The sequence below is a fragment of the Opisthocomus hoazin genome, chromosome 4 (assembly GCF_030867145.1).
Source record: "Opisthocomus hoazin isolate bOpiHoa1 chromosome 4, bOpiHoa1.hap1, whole genome shotgun sequence".
NCBI classification, from domain to species: domain Eukaryota; kingdom Metazoa; phylum Chordata; class Aves; order Opisthocomiformes; family Opisthocomidae; genus Opisthocomus; species Opisthocomus hoazin.
The window spans coordinates 55,933,940-55,953,437 of record NC_134417.1 but is presented as its reverse complement, the minus strand read 5'-3'; the positions used below and the strand labels follow the sequence as shown (position 1 = coordinate 55,953,437).

The following is a 19,498-nucleotide window of genomic DNA, read 5'->3' as shown; positions in this document are numbered from 1 at the left end:
AGCTCATCTGTCTTGCAGGTTTTTGAAAAGAAAGCTGAAAACCTTGTGCTTTCTTGAGTGACTCCTGCCTGTGGCTCCAAAGAGAATCCTGTCCTTCCCCAAATTGTTTCTGAGGGCAAAAATTTCCTGGAGATGAAGGCACGCATTAAAAATCTTTTGACTCCAAACCTTGTGGTTTATATGTATTATCAATACTTTCAGGTATAAAACACCAGGACACTTCTTTGTGGTCAAAGTTTAACATTTCATAGCTTTTCTAAATATCATTTCACTCCTTCAATAATTGTGTCAGAAACAGAACTTCTCCCTGTGGCTAACTTCAGGTGTTTTGCAAAGTGTGTGTATGTTTGAGGCGGTTATCAAGCACTTGAAGGTGTTAATTGGGGCATATCTGTGGCAGTTACCTGTGTGCCGTGGTGTAGATGTGCATTATATGCATTGTGTGTTGTTTTGCATGCACCTATTATTGGAGGTTTATAAACAGTTATGATGACCATTTGCACACGCTAAGGATATGTGCTTGTGTTACGTGCCCTGTGAAAGTCTCTCTGGTGGAATGAGGACTGCTGCCTGTTTTTGGACATGGTTGGCAAGCACTGCCTGCAGTGCATAGTGTCGAAATTCAGTGCTACGTGGTTGGTTTTTAAGATGGTGTGGTATGGGTAGGAAGGCGTAGAGAGCTTGGCTAGAACCTCTCTTTTTCTGGAAGACTATTTAATTGCATCCCTCTCCTTTTAATATTAAATGCCAGTGATCATTTCTTGTCATATTCTCAGATCAGACTCCTACACCAACACGCTTTCTGAAGAACTGTGAGGAAGTGGGCCTCTTCAACGACATCGATTGCTCCCTAGAGCACGAGTTCAGAAAGGCACAAGAAGAAGAGAACAACAAAAGGGTGAGTGTGAGCGTACTGAACACTTTGTCCCCTTTTGATTCCATGAAATGTTGAAAGACGCTGTGTGAAAGCAGATTGAGCTGTACTACCTGTTAGTAACCTTTTGGTTAGAAACTAGGTGGCACTGTAAGTTGTGACACACTTTCTGAGCTATTGAAACAGTTGACAAAAAAACCAACCCCAAACCAACAAAAAACTAGCATTAAATTTGCAGAAGTGTGTAGCTGTGTTTGCCAGGGTTTGATTCCAAGTCTCTACTTTTAAGTAAACTGTAATACAAACCACACACCTTGAGGGAGAGACTTGGGAAAATTATATCATCTTTGACGTGAGAACTGCAAACTTGCTCAAATATATTACATGGAAATGTGGATTATGAAGAGGAATTTAGTTTAAAAAAAAAAAAGTTTTGCTCTTTCCTCTGTAACCTGATGGGCCTCTGGATTTATTTGTCATCGTTACCAGCTTTATTGTGTTTCTGTATTTCTCCTATTGGTGTGGAAGGGGGAACCTTTAAATCGTAATACCTAGCTGATAACATATTCCATTTCCAATTACTGTTCTTTTGGTCTTAGTATTTGCAAGTTTATGTTGAATTATATAGGCCACTTTGTATGGGGTTAACTGTACTCTTGTGCCCAAAGATTGTTAGAGTGTTTTGAGGGATCCTAAAGAGCTATTAAAATTTTCAAGGAATTGTAAAAGAGCTTAATGCACTACAGAGGCCAGCAAGAGGTAATGGATGAAATTTTAACTTTTCAAATAAGCATCCAAAGTTCTGGTTGCTTCTGAGAACTAAAACATGCCAGTAATGTGGGGCTGCCTACAGGAGCATATTGCTCCCTGCAGCCCTCCAACAACCTGCTCAGTGCCTCCCCTTCACAATGTTCCCTTTTGTGCCTCTGTTTTCCCGTCTCCCATTTCTGCAGCTCTTGGAAATTCTTAGGTAATGTGGCCCCTGCTGTAGGAGTTCCCCAGTTATTGAACACTGTGCTATTTTGCTTAGTTCTCACGGTAATCTCTATTTGTCTAATTTGAACATTAACCAACACCACAGACTACAAGTAGGAAAAGGCAGCCACAAAGCAGCTATGGTGCTAAAGCCAGAGGGCACTTCTCCTTAGCTTGCTTTGGCGCTGTTTTGCCTTTCGGAGTGTCTGTACCTCCAATTGCAAGGGCTACGTCTATAGGAACTCTTTCTTGTAGCTGCTGTATTGTAATTGGCTTTGCCTATCAGTGATTGCTGTCCAACTCGAATTTCATGCGTGTGAGGCGTATGTGTGCTGCTGGGGCTTGTGGAGTCGGGAGGTAGCGGCATTTAGGGGGCTGGAGGTCTGCAAAGTAAAGGCCCAAGGGGACTTTTTGGAAAAAAGAGGTAAAACTGATTGCTGAGGTGCAGGATGGGCGATGAAGCATATAGAAAGAAGATGGGAAGGAAGTCTAGGATTGGTTTAGTTTTGGCTTATAGGAAAGGGAGTCTAGGGATCGTTTATTTGTGGCTCATGAGGAAAGAGACTGGGACAAATAGAAGAGAAGAGGACAGAGGCTGTGGCATGGTACGCTGAGCAAGGAAAAAGAGAGTCCAAATGTGAGAGAGTCCAAGGATTGGGAAAATAGCCCAGACTGACCCTCACAGCTTTGTGTGCAGGATGCAACAGCCATGTAATGAGATAACAAGTTAAATCTAAAATTAGACACATTTAATGCTTTATTTCTTGTGTGCTGCAGAGGGGAGAGATTTGGCCAAAATCAAGAACGTTTCTGTACGTTCCTACTTCTTTGCAAATTAGATGACTACTAAGTGGTTCTTTCTGTGTGGTGCTTATTTTGCAGGAGTAGGAGATGCAGAGAAATCTACTCATATAGACTTCTGCGCAGTTAGCCACAGACTGCAACGTTTGATGTTGCAGAGTCCTTTTCAGCTTACAAGGGGTAGTTGCACAATCTGATTAAAACCTAGACAAGGGCATCAAGTTACCTGATAATTCCAATTGTTTAGTGGCCTCTGAAGTCTTATTCTGCCCTCCTCCTACCAAACCCTGCAGCTGCCATGGGTGATCTCCAGGGAGCAAATGAGTGATGGGCGGGAGGGAAATAATTAAAAAACAGAAAAAGGAGGGGGTGGAAAAAAAGGTAAAAAAGGCAAAAGTCCCACTAGCTAGCTAACCTGTAACATTTGCTCTGTGTTTCCAATTAGTCTGCTGTATGTTCATACTTACATTACCGACTGACTGTCAGATAGGAATCTGAAGCGGGCCCCAGTAGGGCTTTAAGCAAATGCAGGAGACAAAGACCACGACAGAAGGGGACTCCTCGGGCGGCAACTGTCGCTAGCGAAATGCTTCTAACAGGCTGCCCCTGGAATATGAGTGCAATATAGCGTTGTCCTTATGGACCTACCGACACTTGGAGACTAAGACTAGCTGCATGGAAATCTTACAGCTCAGACAAGTCTTCCAAAAATATTTTTGGTCTGCTTAATTTCTCTGGATTCTGAAAGAAATAATTTTGTTTATTTTAGTGTATCACTGTGGCTTAGCACACAGCTTGACACTGAAATCTTGTAAGAGGAAAAACACTTTCCCTTTTTTTTTTTTTCTTTCCTTGAGAGTCATCATTTGAAAACTTAGAATAAAGTCCAATTAGCTGTGTTCTTTTTTTTCTTTTTCTGTTTGTTTTTTCTTCTCTTCTGAGTGGGAGCCCATGGATAATCCATGAGAATTTGTTGTGATTAAGCTGGTTATGTGGACTGGTGACATTCCAAATTAGCTGTGAAGAACTGAGTGAACAGTTTTAGGAACACTGTGTGTAGATTTTTATGTAAAGGTGGCATTGAAGGAAAAGCGCTTGCATTAATATCCCAGCTGCTTATCCTGGAAGAAATCACTTAATGTCTTTCTGTCATAGTTGCTCATGTGTAAAGTGAGAGTAGTGTCTCTGCCTCCCATACTTGATACGTCTTATGATTGTCAGCTCATCTGTCAAGCACCATGTCTTAAAGTGTATGTGGGTTAGCCTTTGCTCGAGGACAGAGCAGACTCAAGTAATAATAATGATGGTAACCTCCAGGACCTGAACTGAAAGGAAAAAAGTAAACTTATAAATGGAAGTGAGATTGTCAGTTTGTTTTTGGCTCCTCTGTTGCCTGTACCATCAAATATCAGCTGAAAATCTCTGCTTGAGAAACGCCTACTCCCTAAACGTAAAGGCTGCTGTAGATCAGCAAGAAGGATATTGATGAGCATATGAGAAGGGGGCTTTTTGCATCCTCTTGACGGCACTCTTCCTGACACAAGGATACTACCTGCCAAGCTCACCACCAAAATTGGCGCAGGTAAAAGCATACCTATACTGTATTTCTACCTGCAGCAGTGCAAATATTAAAGCTCATAGGGGTTTGAGGCACGCAGCAGTTGACAACTTGGCCCCAGACAAAATTTGCAACCCAAATCGACAAGGCAGGTAGTGCTGGCAGATCAGATGACCATCTTAGCCTACTAGCTGCAGGTTTTAGGTTTACACCGCTCGAGGCATTAAGTATCCAAAGCATTTGTAATGATTTATACTTGCAAACACATGACCTTTGCTGCTACTGGATAGGCCCTGCTGTTGCATTTTATTTTGAGCATTGAGGTTGGGTCTGAGAGTATAATGTCAAAGATGGGGACAGTCCGGATCTTTTTTTGAATAACTAATTGTAAAGGGAAAATAAAACCCCACAAAAAACAAATACAGGGCATTTGGTGGTTGAATAGGCTCTGTCTACGGAATGATTTAAAGTCTGAGTATTCAGTTTAGTTCTGTTAAGCAAGGAATGATGCTACAGGCTGATGCATATATAAAAGGTATAAATTCGGTTTGTACCTTCTATGTTCTTCTGCCTCGTATATACCAGGATAGATTTCTCTCTATCAGCGCAAGAAGATAGATAAAATGCACTTGTCTAATTTATACCACCTCACTGTTTCCTGCTGAACTCAGTGACTCTCAGACCTTCAGAAGAAAATTCTTGCAAATATTTTCTGAATCTCATAGCTCTGTATTGTAGCCTATGAGTATGGGGAAGATGATCTAATTGAAGGCAAGCTGGAAATGATAGAATTTCTCTCTCGAACAGGGGTAGTTTGGTGGAAAATTTCACTTAATTTCCACAGCTTGTTTAAATTTGACACAATGTATACCTGGCCTGCAGGTTTTACTTTCTGTCTTCTGAAAAGTATGCAGACAGAAAAAAATGTGATGGGTTTTGTGTGATTTAAGCATGTTTTTTTAAAGGAAACCTCTTGCATTGCAACAAGGAGATTAAAAGTACATACCGAATCAATAGGCCTAAATTTGACTGAATAAGAATGTCCAATAAGCATTTCTTGCATTGCAGAAACTTAGTGGGATTTGCTCCTGGGTTTCTTTTTCAGAGGCTTATTTTAAGTTAATGACCAAACCAACCAAAAAGGGGTCTGATCCTGTTTGCTTATGTCAATGGTGAGAGAGGCAGGCCCTGGGAGACATACTACTCATCTGCAGCAGATGCCATTTTGAAATATTCTGACTTTCCCCAGTAGGAGAACCTACAAGAGCTGTGTTGTTTAGATATAAGAAGACGCTTCTTGTTTTAATCTGGTCCATCATTCCATCACAGCAGAAGGTTCACTGGGTTTTAGAGGACTATATTGATGCATATGATAACGCTGGCAATGCACTGTGTTGCTGAAAGAAGAGAAAAATACAGATGAAGGGTTCATTATGGTGGTTGGCTTGGCTGATGGACTACAATTCAACACTGGCCATTTATGAAAAACAGCTACTCTCACTCACTTGACTCTTTCCTCCTCACATGATTAATGTACAGTACAAAGCCTTGTTTCAAGAATATGTATACTTTTTTTTTTGTTCAGTTTTCTAGTAGTGTAGGACAGGAGGTCTGCAGATTCGTTTTCTTTTAAGCATGGTTGTGTGGAAGGTGGTGTCAAAGCTGCAGTGCATTGGTGCAAAACAGTATGACTTCCGAGTGTATGCCCTGCCTCTATAGCAGTCACGTTAGCTGCGGTCTCCCCTTGTGAATACTCTGAAACCCCAGTGGGATTGCCAAGAAGAATAGTGTGCTGGTAGACATTTCAGAGGCAAGTGCTCTGAAACAGCTGAATTTCACTTGTGAGGTAATACAAACCAACAAACTCATAAGCCTGATCCTGGAGTGCTTTTGACTCATTGACTGACAGTCTGTATAGCAGAAGAAAGCAAAGACCTATGTTTAAATGCTTACTATTTTTTTTAAATGACACAATCATATATACACATATATACATTCTCTTTGCATTTGTCTAAACAAGGTGTAAGAATGTCCATATTTTTTCAAGTAAGAGATCTCCTGACAACTTATTCTCCGACTGAGATTGAGTATCTTATATGGTGGGTATGGTATAGCAGATGGGAAATAAGACTAGGTGTGATTTATGTTAATGTAGTGCTTAAAGGCCAGAGTACCATTGTAGGCATTGTAATAACTTCAAGCTGTTACTTTATCAATCAGTAAAGCTGTTGTCAAGGTGATACCTCAAAACTCCTAAGTTCAAATTCCAAAATATCACCCCAGATTCAAAGATTTCATATAATACTTACTATACTCTAAATACAACATCTGTATGTTGTATGTGAGTAACTTCACAGCATAGCATTTATTCTGGGTGACGCATTAAGGTACTGTAAAGATACATCACTCTGTATCAGAATTTTTCCAGTGTGTTATTCTCAGTTTACATATGCATTAATTGCATGAGGTTATTGATCTGCTTTATGGGCTCACTGTTGGTTTATAAAACCTCATTTTTCTTAATTACTACCTTTTGCAGCGTTTCTATGGAGAAGGGAAATACTTTGCCTCTTATTTTCTGAGGAAAAACAGATTCCAGAAGATGTTATTTTCCAGAGCGCATCTGTAGTGTGACACCAAACTCTTGAAGGAATCACAGACGTGGAGTGAGAATTGCAGGGGAGCTGGGTCCTCTCCACCATTCTGCCAAGCAAGCGGCTTTCTGTCTCTTTTGGTTCCTAAATATCTTTAGCAATGTGGCCCCAGAAGATTGATAGACATCTTCAAAGGCATTTTGGTGCCTTGCTTTCACCGCAATAAAGCAGGAGCGGATCGCTGAGCTACCAGAAAGGATCTGGGCTCAAATGACACACTAAAAATTGTGCAGGAAGTCTGTGGCAGAGCCTCGGATTGGTTCCATATCTCCTTGGTCTCAGCATAGGGCATCCCACAAACCATGTGTGTTAAAGATTTATCAGCTGTTGTTCAGTGTTGCTGAAGACAGGAAGAATGCTCTCCTGCTCTCTCCAGATGGGTAGACTTGCTGGATTTTAACTGCTTAACTTGCAGAGCTTTCATGCTACACAGGGGGTGGTACGTTATATTTTATATGGTGATTCTGCAGCTGGCACTGTAGTCCTGACTTCGTGAGTCCTATTTCGAGTGTATGTCTATGTCCATGCACTTCTTCCAGGCACTTAATTACCACATTGAACTGTGTTACAAAAGGGACACTTTCTGCGTAATGGTACAGAAAAGCTATCAAGGCAACAGAGTTCATAACATCACCTTGCAAAAACATTCAGAGGAACAGGCTTTAACTTAGGCTCACCACTGCCTTTACGACATGTTATCTTCTGCTGGCAGGCAGGTCTATCTTATCTTTTCTTCTGTAGCAATGTACTGTGTTTGAATGGATTTACAGATTTAGATCCTCATACTCTGAGAGGAGACCTGAATGTTTTCCCAGCAGTAAGGCCCTGTATCATACAGAAAGGCAATTCTTGAGGGCATACGTTTTTGATTGAGCTAAACCTCCCTAACCATAAGCCTTCCATGTTCTTCTGAATTCCAGCTGATGAATCATCCTGCAGAGCTCAGTCAGGACAGTCCACTTTCCTTCTGCTTCTTATTGTCTCTATCCCAAAGAAGCTGAGTCACCCGCTTGTAATGTTTGGGTTTTTGTTGTGTTTTGTATATTTTGGCTCCCCCCATAAAAAGGAGGCCTGCCTGATTTCATTCTGACATTTGTTTCACAACATGGCGTAGCTGTGCATTTTGCCTTGGTCTTCCTACGAATCTTTTTAATGGCACAGCTTTCTTGTTACCAGTTCAGATTTCAGCAGCATGGACTGGATGGCACACGATGAAGGGATAAACCTTCCTTATAGTGGCATTTTTATAAGGCTATCTCTTAGGTAAAGCCCCTAAATCTTGGCAATCTCTTTAGAGCATATGCTCTGCTATTAAACACAAGCTCTTTGCTCCCCAGAGTGGATTGCAGCCTATATGGTTGGGTAGGTAATAGGATACTGCTGATATATTTCAGAGCAAGGTGCACTTTTATTTATGAAGATAGACATGTTGGTCGAGGGCTTAATCACAGCTGATAAATCATTTTAAGAAAGCCTATTAGAACCATATGCTGATTCTTTGTATTAATACGGTGTGTCTGTTTCTAGTCTAATAAGACAAGGTCTTTTTCCCTTCCCCCTACCTGCGAACTATTTATCTGTTTAAGTGATATCGCTTGCTTGGGGGCATTTCTCTCTTTAAGAGGTATTGTTAATAAAGAAAGACGAACAGAGGAGAGAGGGATTCTCACTCTCCAATGCGAGCAAAGCTGCGTGTTTGGTCACCTCTGTGGAGATGGAGTTGCAGAGCAAAGGTTCAAAAGCTGAGACGAGGACACACATTGGTTAAAGACTGGAGAACCACAGTGTGGCCTTCCCACAGCATGAGGTTGTCATTTTGGCCCAGGTGGTTACAATCCCGTAGCCTGAGAGCCGTAAAGGGGTGGGTACGCTGACATTGCGGTTAGCTCACCTTTCCCTCGCTCAGAGAGGGCTGCTGTGGGAACAGGTTCTGTGGCCATCTAATGAGATCCACATTGGTGAACTTATTCTGTGCCAAGTCCTATTTATCATTAATTGAGGGGTTCGCTTGCAGATCTTTCCTATTATTTGCTGATTATAACCCTACACATTTTATTATCTTGCCAAAATTCAAATGCTAATAATTTCTGGATTTATTGTTTGTTTATAACTCAGTCTACTGCCTAAATGGATGTAGTTAGAAGATTTCAAAACAGCAACAGCTCTTATGCTGACTGGGTTTATTTCATGTTTTGCACATGGCAGTCGTCTATTTATAAACCTCCGTAGGGACTCCTAAACCTTTACAGTTGGGTTCCTCCCACCACTTCAGCCCCTTTTCTCCCTTGCTCCCCCAAGGCAAGTCTTATTTTTTTGGCATAAAGACAATGATGGTGATTGTTATGTGGAGAAAATGTCCACAAGCTATGAATCGTGGGTAAGGATTTTTAATTTGTACCTCAAGCAAAATAATTTGGAAATTAGAGACATCCAGGAGAGTAAGGGTATTTTCACCATAAGGTAGGAGATCCTGATTTGAGTTGCTGGTATTCTTGAGTCTTACAAAACGTGAAACTTAAAAACTGAAAACTCGTTTTACACCAGTTGTGTGCACTCTGTGGCATGGCCTGTTTCCAGTACTGTACGAAATTACTGTGTTTCTAAAAGCCCCCAAACTTGACTGTTAAATCCAAAGTACTTTGGAGTGACAAAAGGAATAGTGGAGAAAAGAAAGAAGCCAGAACAACTGAGCACATGCCATGGCAGTTAATGAATGCTGCAGTTGGATGTATAGCCTCGTACATCTCTGGGGCAGTTCCATTGACTTTAATGGAATTTAAATTTTTAGCCTATTACAACTAGGCAAAGATCTGAAGGAAGGCCTTTGCTCAGAGACTAGAAGAAAAAAACTGGTCATGAAATGATGAGAAGTATCTGGATACTTGTTGATGTCCTGATAATATATAAGAATAGGGACTTTTAAAAACTATGCTGGGGAGCAAAAAAATGTAGATTTTAACTGTTTCCTTATCCTAGCTTCTCTCTCACACGCTTCTCTACAGAAATCCACTCTTATAAAATAAATTTCATCTTGCTTTCTTCCCTGAAATGTGAGTAAACTGTGTGTGGCTCGGTCTGGTCCCTGGGAAGGGGGCACGTGAATGTACATGTCAAAGTGCAGCTCTGCCAGCCAGTCTGGGGCTTGGTTGGGAAGAGACACCGGGAGAATGAACTCAGCATTACAAACTGTCTCTTTTGAATGTCTACAACCTATTAGTCACAGCAAGCTGCCCTTATTGATTTTGGTAAGAGAGGTCACTTTTAATCCTCTAAAGTGGAAAGAGCTGCATGCACTCTCCGTAGCATGACATTAAAATTGACACAGCTCTGCATCAGTTCTATGAAAATGCCCTAAACCTAGATGGATTATTGCCTCGCCTTTCAAAGGATACAAGCTTCTAATCAGAGCATGCTAACCTAGATTAGCTGTAAAAGCTTTAAAATACTTGATAAGGAAAGCACAGGCAAAAGAAGCTAGAAAATATGGGAGCATGCTAAAAAAGCTGCCCCCGCAGAAGCAGGCCATTAGTCTTAAGAAACTTTATTTTTTCCTTTTTTAAAAATTCAAAAGTCAACACCAGAGGAGTCGAGATTATCACATAAAGGAACAAACAAAAGCTGCCCTTACTCTGTGCTTATGAGAAAAGCTTTATTCTGGCTGATGGCCCTTGCTAGTTTTGTTTATGTTCTTTAGAGAACCAAATCTTTGAATACAATTAGAATAGTCCGACTTGAATCTTAAGCGTGCCTCAAAATAAACAGCAGAGGTGAACTCTCAGCAGTTTTCTTTTCATCTTTGTTATCCTTGCTCTGACCCATTTTTCCTGCCTAATGATCTTTTGTGGCATAGTATTATTAAGAGAAATCTTCTTGATGGAAAAATGTGCTTAATGGGAATAGGAAAATTGCTGTGAGCCTGGAGTATTGTTTTTGTGGGTTGTTTTTTTTTCTTCTTTCTTTGGAATTCCAGAAAATGACTACTGCCCCTTTTGATTCTATGCTAGTTTTCCTTTGGAAATTTATTTTATGAAGATTTCTCTGATTTTTTCTGCAAGTCTCAAGAAAAATGTACAATGTAGTGCTTGGGGAAATTTGTTGTCATGTAAAGGCTTGTCATGTAAGCCTTGTGTTCTTCCTTTTCATTAGTTGTAGCTTGCTCCAGTATTTCTTATTAAAGGTTAGAAAGTCCCTTTCTAAATAAAAGACATCTGCAAAAGGAACTACGGTAAAAAACCATCAAGGTACAATGTTAAACTCTAAGCTGTGTAGCCTGTAAGTGCAATGCATGTGATGGAGGTGCTCGACTTCCATGCCACAGCACCTTTCAGTAAGCTAAAAGTACTGTATAGTTATTAGTTGAGTAGGTCTCTGAGCTCCTTCTCAACAGAGATTCCTACACTAAGAGATATTTGCTTTTCCTGCCTAAGGCAGGGGGTGGTATTTTCTACTTGTTTGTGGACTTATCAAGGCACAGGGAAATTCAAAGTAGGCACAGAAAGGGAGCTGGTGTTTGGCTTCATCACTAAGAATTGGCACCTGGAACAAAAGTTAAAAGCTGCCCCATCTGCAGATTGTCTGGGCATCTATCTGGCAGCTTATTTTTGCCCCAGTCCTACCTTTTCTGTTCCAATGAAGGGAGAATCAAATATAAGATGCATTGCTAGTCCCTCCTCCTTTGTGTTGGGAGAGTCCTCTGTGATGCCCTGACACTGTATGGGATAGAGGGGAGAGAAAGGAGGAAGATGGGTAAGTATGGGTTGATGAAGGGGGAAAAAGGAATGAAAGAAAGAAAAGTACCTTTCATTTTCCCTTTTATAAAGGACTTATTCCTACACCACATCATATTTGGTGGGGAAAATTGAAAAGAAAATTCACACAGAAGAAGAGGAAAAGTAGTATTACTCAGACATGAAGAATGCTGAGGGGGGCTACCATGAGGCTGTACAAGTGAGAGAGAAAGATGAATGAAAGAAAGAACAGCACACGAGGCAGACATTAAAAAGGCAGTTCTTTGTTTTCTGAGACGTGGAGTATTAAAATATTCTTGTGATGTACTTGTTAGCAGAATTGGATGAGCAGAGATAGAGGAATGTGAAAAGTATAATTTCCTTTTCTCCCCACGAACCTTGCCCCCCCAGCGCAAGGAAACTTAGCTAGTTTCTCCACTTAATGTTGAATTGAGATGTCAAGGGATGCGGCTGTACAAGAGAAGAGGAGACATGAAGATGCTTAGTTAATGCTGGGTATTAGAATAGGTTTTCCCTGAAAAAGAGGAAGGGAGAGTCAGCCTGGACTCCGTTGTTTCTGCGTTCAGTGGTCTTTATGACATATTCTTTAATCACACTACTGTCTTATCTCCGAGATCTATGTCTGTGTCCTTTGGGATGTATACATCTATGTGAGGCCTGTTTCTCCAGTGACAAAGTTACCATAGTTCTCTGCCATTTATGCTATTTTTTTGTTCCACCACAGTAACTCATGCAAGAGTAAATGCCAACATATATGCTTCAGGTAAACCAGGAAAGCTATTAAGTGTATTACACCTCTGCACATAAGTTCTTATTTTGTGGATTATTGTTTGGCTGGAATCTTTTTCAGGTACAGTTCTCTTATCCCCATTTCTTTCCTTTGCTTCATCCATCTCAGCCAGTTAAATGTGTATATAACTGATTTTCTGAAACGGGGCCAAAGTCCATGTACTTCAATAGCTCTTAAACATGTGGTTAACTTCAAGCATGTGTGTAGGGGTTTGCTGAACAGAGATAGTTTGCTGAATCAGGACTTGCCAACACTAAGATTTTAAATTTCAAACAATCCTGTATTTTAATGTATTTTAACTGCTACCTCCCACAGACTATAGGTAACTATTGTTACTTGAGTCCTGCAGGTGAAGAAAGTTGTAGCTGGTTGAACAGTAATTTAAGGGTAAAAACAATCTTTCTGATACCCTGCTGTGACAACTATTTTTTTTTACTTCCTCCTAATGAATAACTTAATTATATTACATGAAAGGGAATAATGATTGGAATTTCATATTATGGTTAAAAACTTATTTTTCTGGAGAAATAAAAAAGATCTGCTGACTAAAAAAGTAATGTGTTATAGCTTTTTTCTTTTTTTGTAAATGTAGTGCTAAGATAGTAGTATAGGTATTACATTACTGACCAAATAAACATGAGGCACCTATCCAGCTTCTGGACACATAAATTTGTGTGACTTCTTGAGAAAGTACATTTACAGGACAATAAAAGTGTGTGTGTATATATATGTAAAAAATCGACAAAAAACCCACCCCAAAACAAGCCAACCAACCAACCTCAAAATCCACAAAAAAAATAAAAAAGAAAAGCCACAACAACACTGCAGCTGCCTTTCTCATTCACTTGCATCCTTCTGTGTGCAGGGATAAATGGGATAGGGCTGCGGGCCCTGTGTTGTTTTGGTTTTCTCCATCCTGGATCACAGGTATGGTGGGATGGAAAGTGGTTTCCACAGAGCAAATGCATCTGTCGGAAGGTGCAGGCAAGGGGAAAGAGTCAGTGAGGCAAATGTTCCTTTCAAAATACTTCTTAATATGCTGTCAGTGATGTAGTGCTCGAATTGCCTTCTTGATGACAGTCAGGGATGGAAAAAAACCCCGTATTTTACTGTTGTAGTTGATACACTTAATACAGTGTTTTAAAACAAAGTGCTCTTCCCTAGTTTTTGTGTAAGGTGGTAAGACTTAAAAATATAATTGGACTTTCCCCTTTTTTTCTTACTACTTTTCAGTATTTGTTTCCATCTTCAAACCAGCTAATCTGTATCCTCTTCTTCTTGAATAGTATTATCCTGACAACACAGCCGTGAAAAGAGCCGAGACTGCAGGACTTCTAACAATGCCGGAGGGCCCCAGGAATAGGAATGCCCTGAAAAAAAATGTGCTCCCATCCAGCTGCCCTTCATATTGTTGTCTCCCTATCCAATTTACTAGAGAATTTCCCACTGGCTCTTGGCTCATTCCCAAATGAGAATGTAATCTTTTAAAGATTACACTGCATAATGGAGGGACAAGGAGCTCTTTATTAACTGGGATGGGGAGTCACTTGCTATTAGGCAAGGGAGAGGGATGGGCTGTAGTAGTGTTTTGTGGGCTCTGCTTTCTGCCCTTTGCTGTCTCCTCAAGCGACAGGACGGCAGGTTGGGAGTGGGAAACCACTGCAGCTGCACTGTAGCAAAAGAAATAATTGAATGTAGGTTATGATTGTGGCAATTACTTTTATAAAAGTGAGGGATTATACCATAACTGTTGTATTGCCAACAAGATTAAATTACTAACCTACCAACCACAGCATGTTTTCCAAGAAAATAAAAAAATATCTGCTTGTTCCAGAGTTGGTGCATTCAAAGACTATTAATACAGGGTGAAAGAGCTGAGCAGGTAAGGAATTGAACATGCTATCTGTACAGATATTGTCTGCGTCAGATCCCTGTCACTTCAGCTTCCACAAGCTGTGCCAGCTAGACACCCTCATCCCTTTTGGGATGTAAAGCAGTGTGGTACTCTGGTAATTTTAAATGCTCCTTCTCTCTACTGTCAAGCAGATAAGCTTCTGCCCATAATAATTTATAAAGAGATAATCAGAAGTTAATCTTGCACTGGAGAAATTTAAAAACTTTACAAAGGGACCAGGACTCATGTAAACCCACTGAACTGATTGGAACACTTATGCTTCAAAATATTTTCATACTGTGCTCTCCTTTTACTACGTCTTTTGACAGTGTTGCTTACTACAGAGGATATATGTGTGTAAAACAAGGTAATCTTAGGTCACTTCTGGTATGAGGTCAGTTTTGCTGAAGTTGTTGGGAGTCTGCAGTGTGATTCCCCCCCCCCCCCCCCCCCCCCCCCCCCCCGCATCTATAGCAAGGTCATAGATGAGACTTTGTCATATAGATAGTACAGATATAGATATAGCCTTGTATAGACTGTTCATGATAGGTATATGAGCTAACTTAATTATGCAGGAAGAGCAGTTTCCTTTTGTTCATCAGCTGGAAAATGAGTAGAAAATTAAATTTTGGAGACTTCAGAAATATATCATGTGTTGATCATTACCAGCAAATTAACTGGCTTCATGGAAGACCCAATGTTCCAATTCAGAAGAGAAATGTAGGTGAACAATATAATTCTACAAATATTTTTATGAATTTTTCATATGCTGTGTACAGGATGATATCTTAAGCAGTTGATTTCATTTTTGTTGTGTGCGCATTGAAGTCTTCTCACACTGTTGTGCCATACAAAAATACCTGTTATCATACAAAATTATCTGATACATTCAGAAAAACTGGACATGCATTTGTAAATCAAGCTTTTTTTCCCCTCCTAGTGAAGAACTGGAGTTAGGTTAACCATGAGCCAGCAGTGTGCCCTGGCTGCCAAGAAAGCCAATGGAATCCTGGGGTGCATCAAGAAGAGTGTGGCCAGCAGGACGAGGGAGGTTCTCCTTCCCCTCTACACTGCCCTGGTGAGGCCCCATCTGGAGTACTGTGTCCAGTTCTGGGCTCCCCAGTTCAAGAAAGATGAAGAGCTACTGGAGAGAGTCCAGCGGAGGGCTACAAGGATGATGAGGGGACTGGAACATCTCCCCTACGAGGAGAGGCTGAGGGAGCTGGGCTTGTTCAGCCTGAAGAAGAGAAGGCTGCGAGGGGACCTAATAAATGCTTATAAATATCTGAAGGGTGGGTGTCAGGAGGATGGGGCCAAGCTCTTTTCAGTGGTGCCCAGCGACAGGACAAGGGGCAATGGGCACAAACTGAAGCACAGGAAGTTCCGTTTGAACATGAGGAAGAACTTCTTCCCTCTGAGGGTGACGGAGCCCTGGAGCAGGCTGCCCAGGGAGGTTGTGGAGTCTCCTTCTCTGGAGATATTCAAGACCCGCCTGGACAAGGTCCTGTGCAGCCTGCTCTAGGTGACCCTGCTTCAGCAGGAGCGTTGGACTAGATGACCCACAGAGGTCCCTTCCAACCGCTACTATTCTGTGATTCTGTGATTATGGATAACAAACTGAAGTCAAATGGGAATGCTTTACTGTTGTTTTTGGCGGAATATATAACTTCTGAATGGCAGACTGTACCTTATTTTTTTCCCTTCCTTTCTTCTTTCTGAGTCTTTAGTGTACAGAAAAAGGAGCGAATCTGATTTCGTGGTGCTTTTATGCTGAATCTTTGTGTCTTATAGGTTGCAGGTCTGACCAGTGCCACGTATGAACTGTTTGCCTCCATGACATGGACTCTTTGCTTTCTGACCTTGCTACTTGTTTGAGCTTGAAAGAGTCGCTTTAGGGAAAAGGTGCTCTCAGTTATCTTCTGTGATTGAGAGCACTGGACACTGTTAAGAAGTTGGTTTCATAATTTGCTTGTGGCGTCTAACCACGCTAACAAGGTTATACCTCTGTTTGCTAACTGCAAAGTGCCTTTTTGTCAGGTGAAGGTATCTTTCCCTTCCCTCCCTTGGCTTGTATCACTTTCAGACACAGTCCCTGCATTCCCAGTGAAACATCCTGTATTAATCTCCCCTGAGGGTTTTGTAGGTTTGTCCCTGATGCGTTAGATGCTCACTGGTAGGAACAGTTGCACAGGGAATCAACTTGTTTTCTTATGTCTCCCATGCCAGGGCATCTTATTAAGTCTTTGGTTGCTGCTTGCTTTTAGAAAGAAGGTCAGTATGGGTTTATGGCACATCTGCCAGTAGGTTGCAAAACACTAGATCCTCGTAGTGATGTATGTGCCCACCAGGCAAGTGTTACCTTTCACAGGCTGCACAGAAGGATCATAACCCATGGAAAGGGGCCGACCAAATGCCCGAGGGCCGTACCTCGATCTGCCACAGCTGTTTCACCAGTTCTTGCTGTTCGTCGGCTTTTCTGACCTCTGTGCGTCATGTGCTTAAGCGCCTTCTTGAAAGTCAGACCGTGGCTCAGGGCATTAACTGCAGGCGGTAGTGCAACGTGATCTGCTGGAAACTGTAAAGTCAGTGATACAGAGTTGTGTGCACTTCTGTGTGTGCCCTCTCACTATTAATAGGTAATAAAACAAGAACATTTCAGTGTGACGGGGGTCTTTTTTGTTTTGACCCTGTGTTTAATTGCCATAAAGACACAGGTGTAAATTTTTGAAGTTATATGAGAAGTACTGTAATACTGCCTAGAGATACTGGTATGTTCAGAAACTCTTGCAGTAAGTTTAGGTGGTTTTCTTGATGATGTTAATCCTAGAGCACAAACTGGATTGACTATAATTTCTTCTCTTCCTTCTTCTTCTCTCCTTCTTCTCTCCTTCAGATATCCCAGTGGAATTATTTTTAGAGTCAAAGGGAAATTTCTGTAAGACTTTCTCATAAGCCATGTTTTTGTTTTTTTTCTTGTTTTCATGCTGAACTGTAACTTCCCTAACTGTCTTTTTAACACTTTGAAAGCTTTCTGTATTTTTATGTCAGTTGATGTTGAAATGAGTTTCAAAACCACAGCTGGAACTTTTGTTTACTAAAATATTTAGCTTTCAGTTTAGCCTCGCCGGAGACCGAACACATCTGAGCTAAAGTAGCCCAGCAAGTTAGCTTCTTTTTATCTCCTCTGACATGCGACTGGCCATGCAAATACTCTTAGTTTGCCCTAAATATTATATAGGGAGGGAGAGAATCATGTAAAGGTTATTACTGTGGTTTACTTGATGGACAGTAGTTTATTATAAACTGCTGTGACTCAATTGTTTTTGATACTGTGTTTATCATATCTCAACTGAAAGATGTTAGGGAAGCTTCTGATCTTTCCAGCAGTTAGAAGAGCCACGTCTCATGAGGTCTTTTTCATGATACAATATGAGCTGTAAACTGTTTGTGTGAAGCATGCTGTTTGCTATGTGTCTGTAGGCCGTTTTGATCCCGTCTTTGAGTAATACTGTAGTGCACATAACTCCTATATTAGGAGCCTTATTTTTACACTGAATCTTTTCAGCTGGATGATTTTTTTGTTGCTTTAAAACAATAGGTATTTTTGTAATACATGAGTATAACATAGAAAATGTATTGCAGTTCCTTTTGATGATTTTGTTGCTTGATACAGTGACATGGCACTAGCGTCTTGTAAATGAATACATTCCTGTGGTGCTTTCAAAAGCATATGAGAAACCATATGTTTTCATAGGAAAACGGCTGTTACCAAGCATATGCTTTCTTAGATAGAGTGACAGTTATTAAAAGGGCAAGGTAGTACCATGGCTTGTCTTTTAAGTTGAATAAAACTGGCAATAACTGTCGCTTTGAATGTGCAGTGGCGCTGCGTGTAGATATTGCCATGTAGAGTTGTAACTGGAGCGGGAGAGAGAGATTAACGTCCGTAGTCTGCAGCTTGGAAGAGACAATATAAATCTCTGTCCTGCTTTGAGCTGTGAATGCCTCTGTAGGAGTTATAGTAACAGACAAATTAGCATAATGTAATTGGCTGGCAAGGTCAGCCCCTCTCCAGGAGCATTAGCAATGTTTACTGTAAGAAGAGACAGACCAAGTATTGTAGGGTAGTACGCTGTCTGTCCTTTTTGAAGGAAGAATGATCATTTTGGACTCCCTACGTCACAGACTCTTTACCATATCTTATGAAAATTCAGCCTATCATATTTCTTTGTTAAAGCAAATAATCTAAAAAAATAACAAAGAATATTCTCTACTATCTCACAAATATTTATTCTTTTTTTTCTTTTTGCTTTGAACCTCATTGGGTTTACTTTTTTTTTTCTTTATTTCTCTTTTGAATAGCTTTTCTCTGAATGCTAGACTTACATACACATCCCTGCCAATACCTAATAAATCTTGTTGGGAGGATTAAAATTTCTCATCTTACTACATGGGACACAATTAGTAAAACCAGACAAATTACCAGCCTTCTTGTTAGGATCTTTTGAAAGTGTGGAACTCTGGACAAAATTCTGGGTCACCTCTAGCAATCCAGACTCACCAGATTCAGCTTTGCAAACCCTTTTACAACTGTATGTCAGGAAAGTGAGATGGTGTCCCATGTTTTGAAGGAGACATTGCATTTACTCACAGTCAGTGCTGGCTTTTTAACCTTTGATCTCAAATCTGACAGTTTGTGCTGAGTATTTGAAAGGAGTGCAAGCATTCCGTTATGTGATGTTTGCGAAATGGCTTTCAGAATATCACATGGGGGTTGCATTGTCTTTTCCTATATAGTAATCACCAGGAATGCTGAAGGTTATGTTACTTAGCAGCTGTCTTCAGCTTAAGTCTTTAAAATACTGTCTGTGACCAGGAGTTGCCAGTGTAATTTTCCTAGAGAACTGGCCGATGGGCTTAAAACACGCACAGAATCACCTTCAGATCACCGTCTTACTGGAAAACCTATTTCCTTCTGCTTAGACAATGTGATCCAACGGATTTCCAAAGCACAGTCCCTTCCATGGTCTTCTGATGATGAATTAAAACCAGACAGCAATTCCTGGACTCCACAGCAGCTGTATTTTGAGTCTTGTGTAGTAATAATTTCCAACCTAACTGTAAGTTAGGTGGGCTTAAAATCAGCAGTGTTGTTATCGTGTTCAAGGATAATGTGCTCTTCTTTAATGCCGATACCATATTAG

General features: G+C 40.7%; 1 protein-coding gene across 1 annotated transcript in view; it reads left to right on the top strand.

Annotated features, from left to right (window-relative positions):
• The window catches only part of CREB5 (cAMP responsive element binding protein 5), a 255,855-nt gene that overhangs the window by 53,408 nt on the left and 182,949 nt on the right, over window positions 1–19,498 (top strand). The window contains exon 4 of the mRNA XM_075417436.1: window positions 777–898. Coding sequence (XP_075273551.1) covers window positions 777–898 — 122 coding nt within the window. The remainder of the gene's footprint in view (window positions 1–776; window positions 899–19,498) is intronic.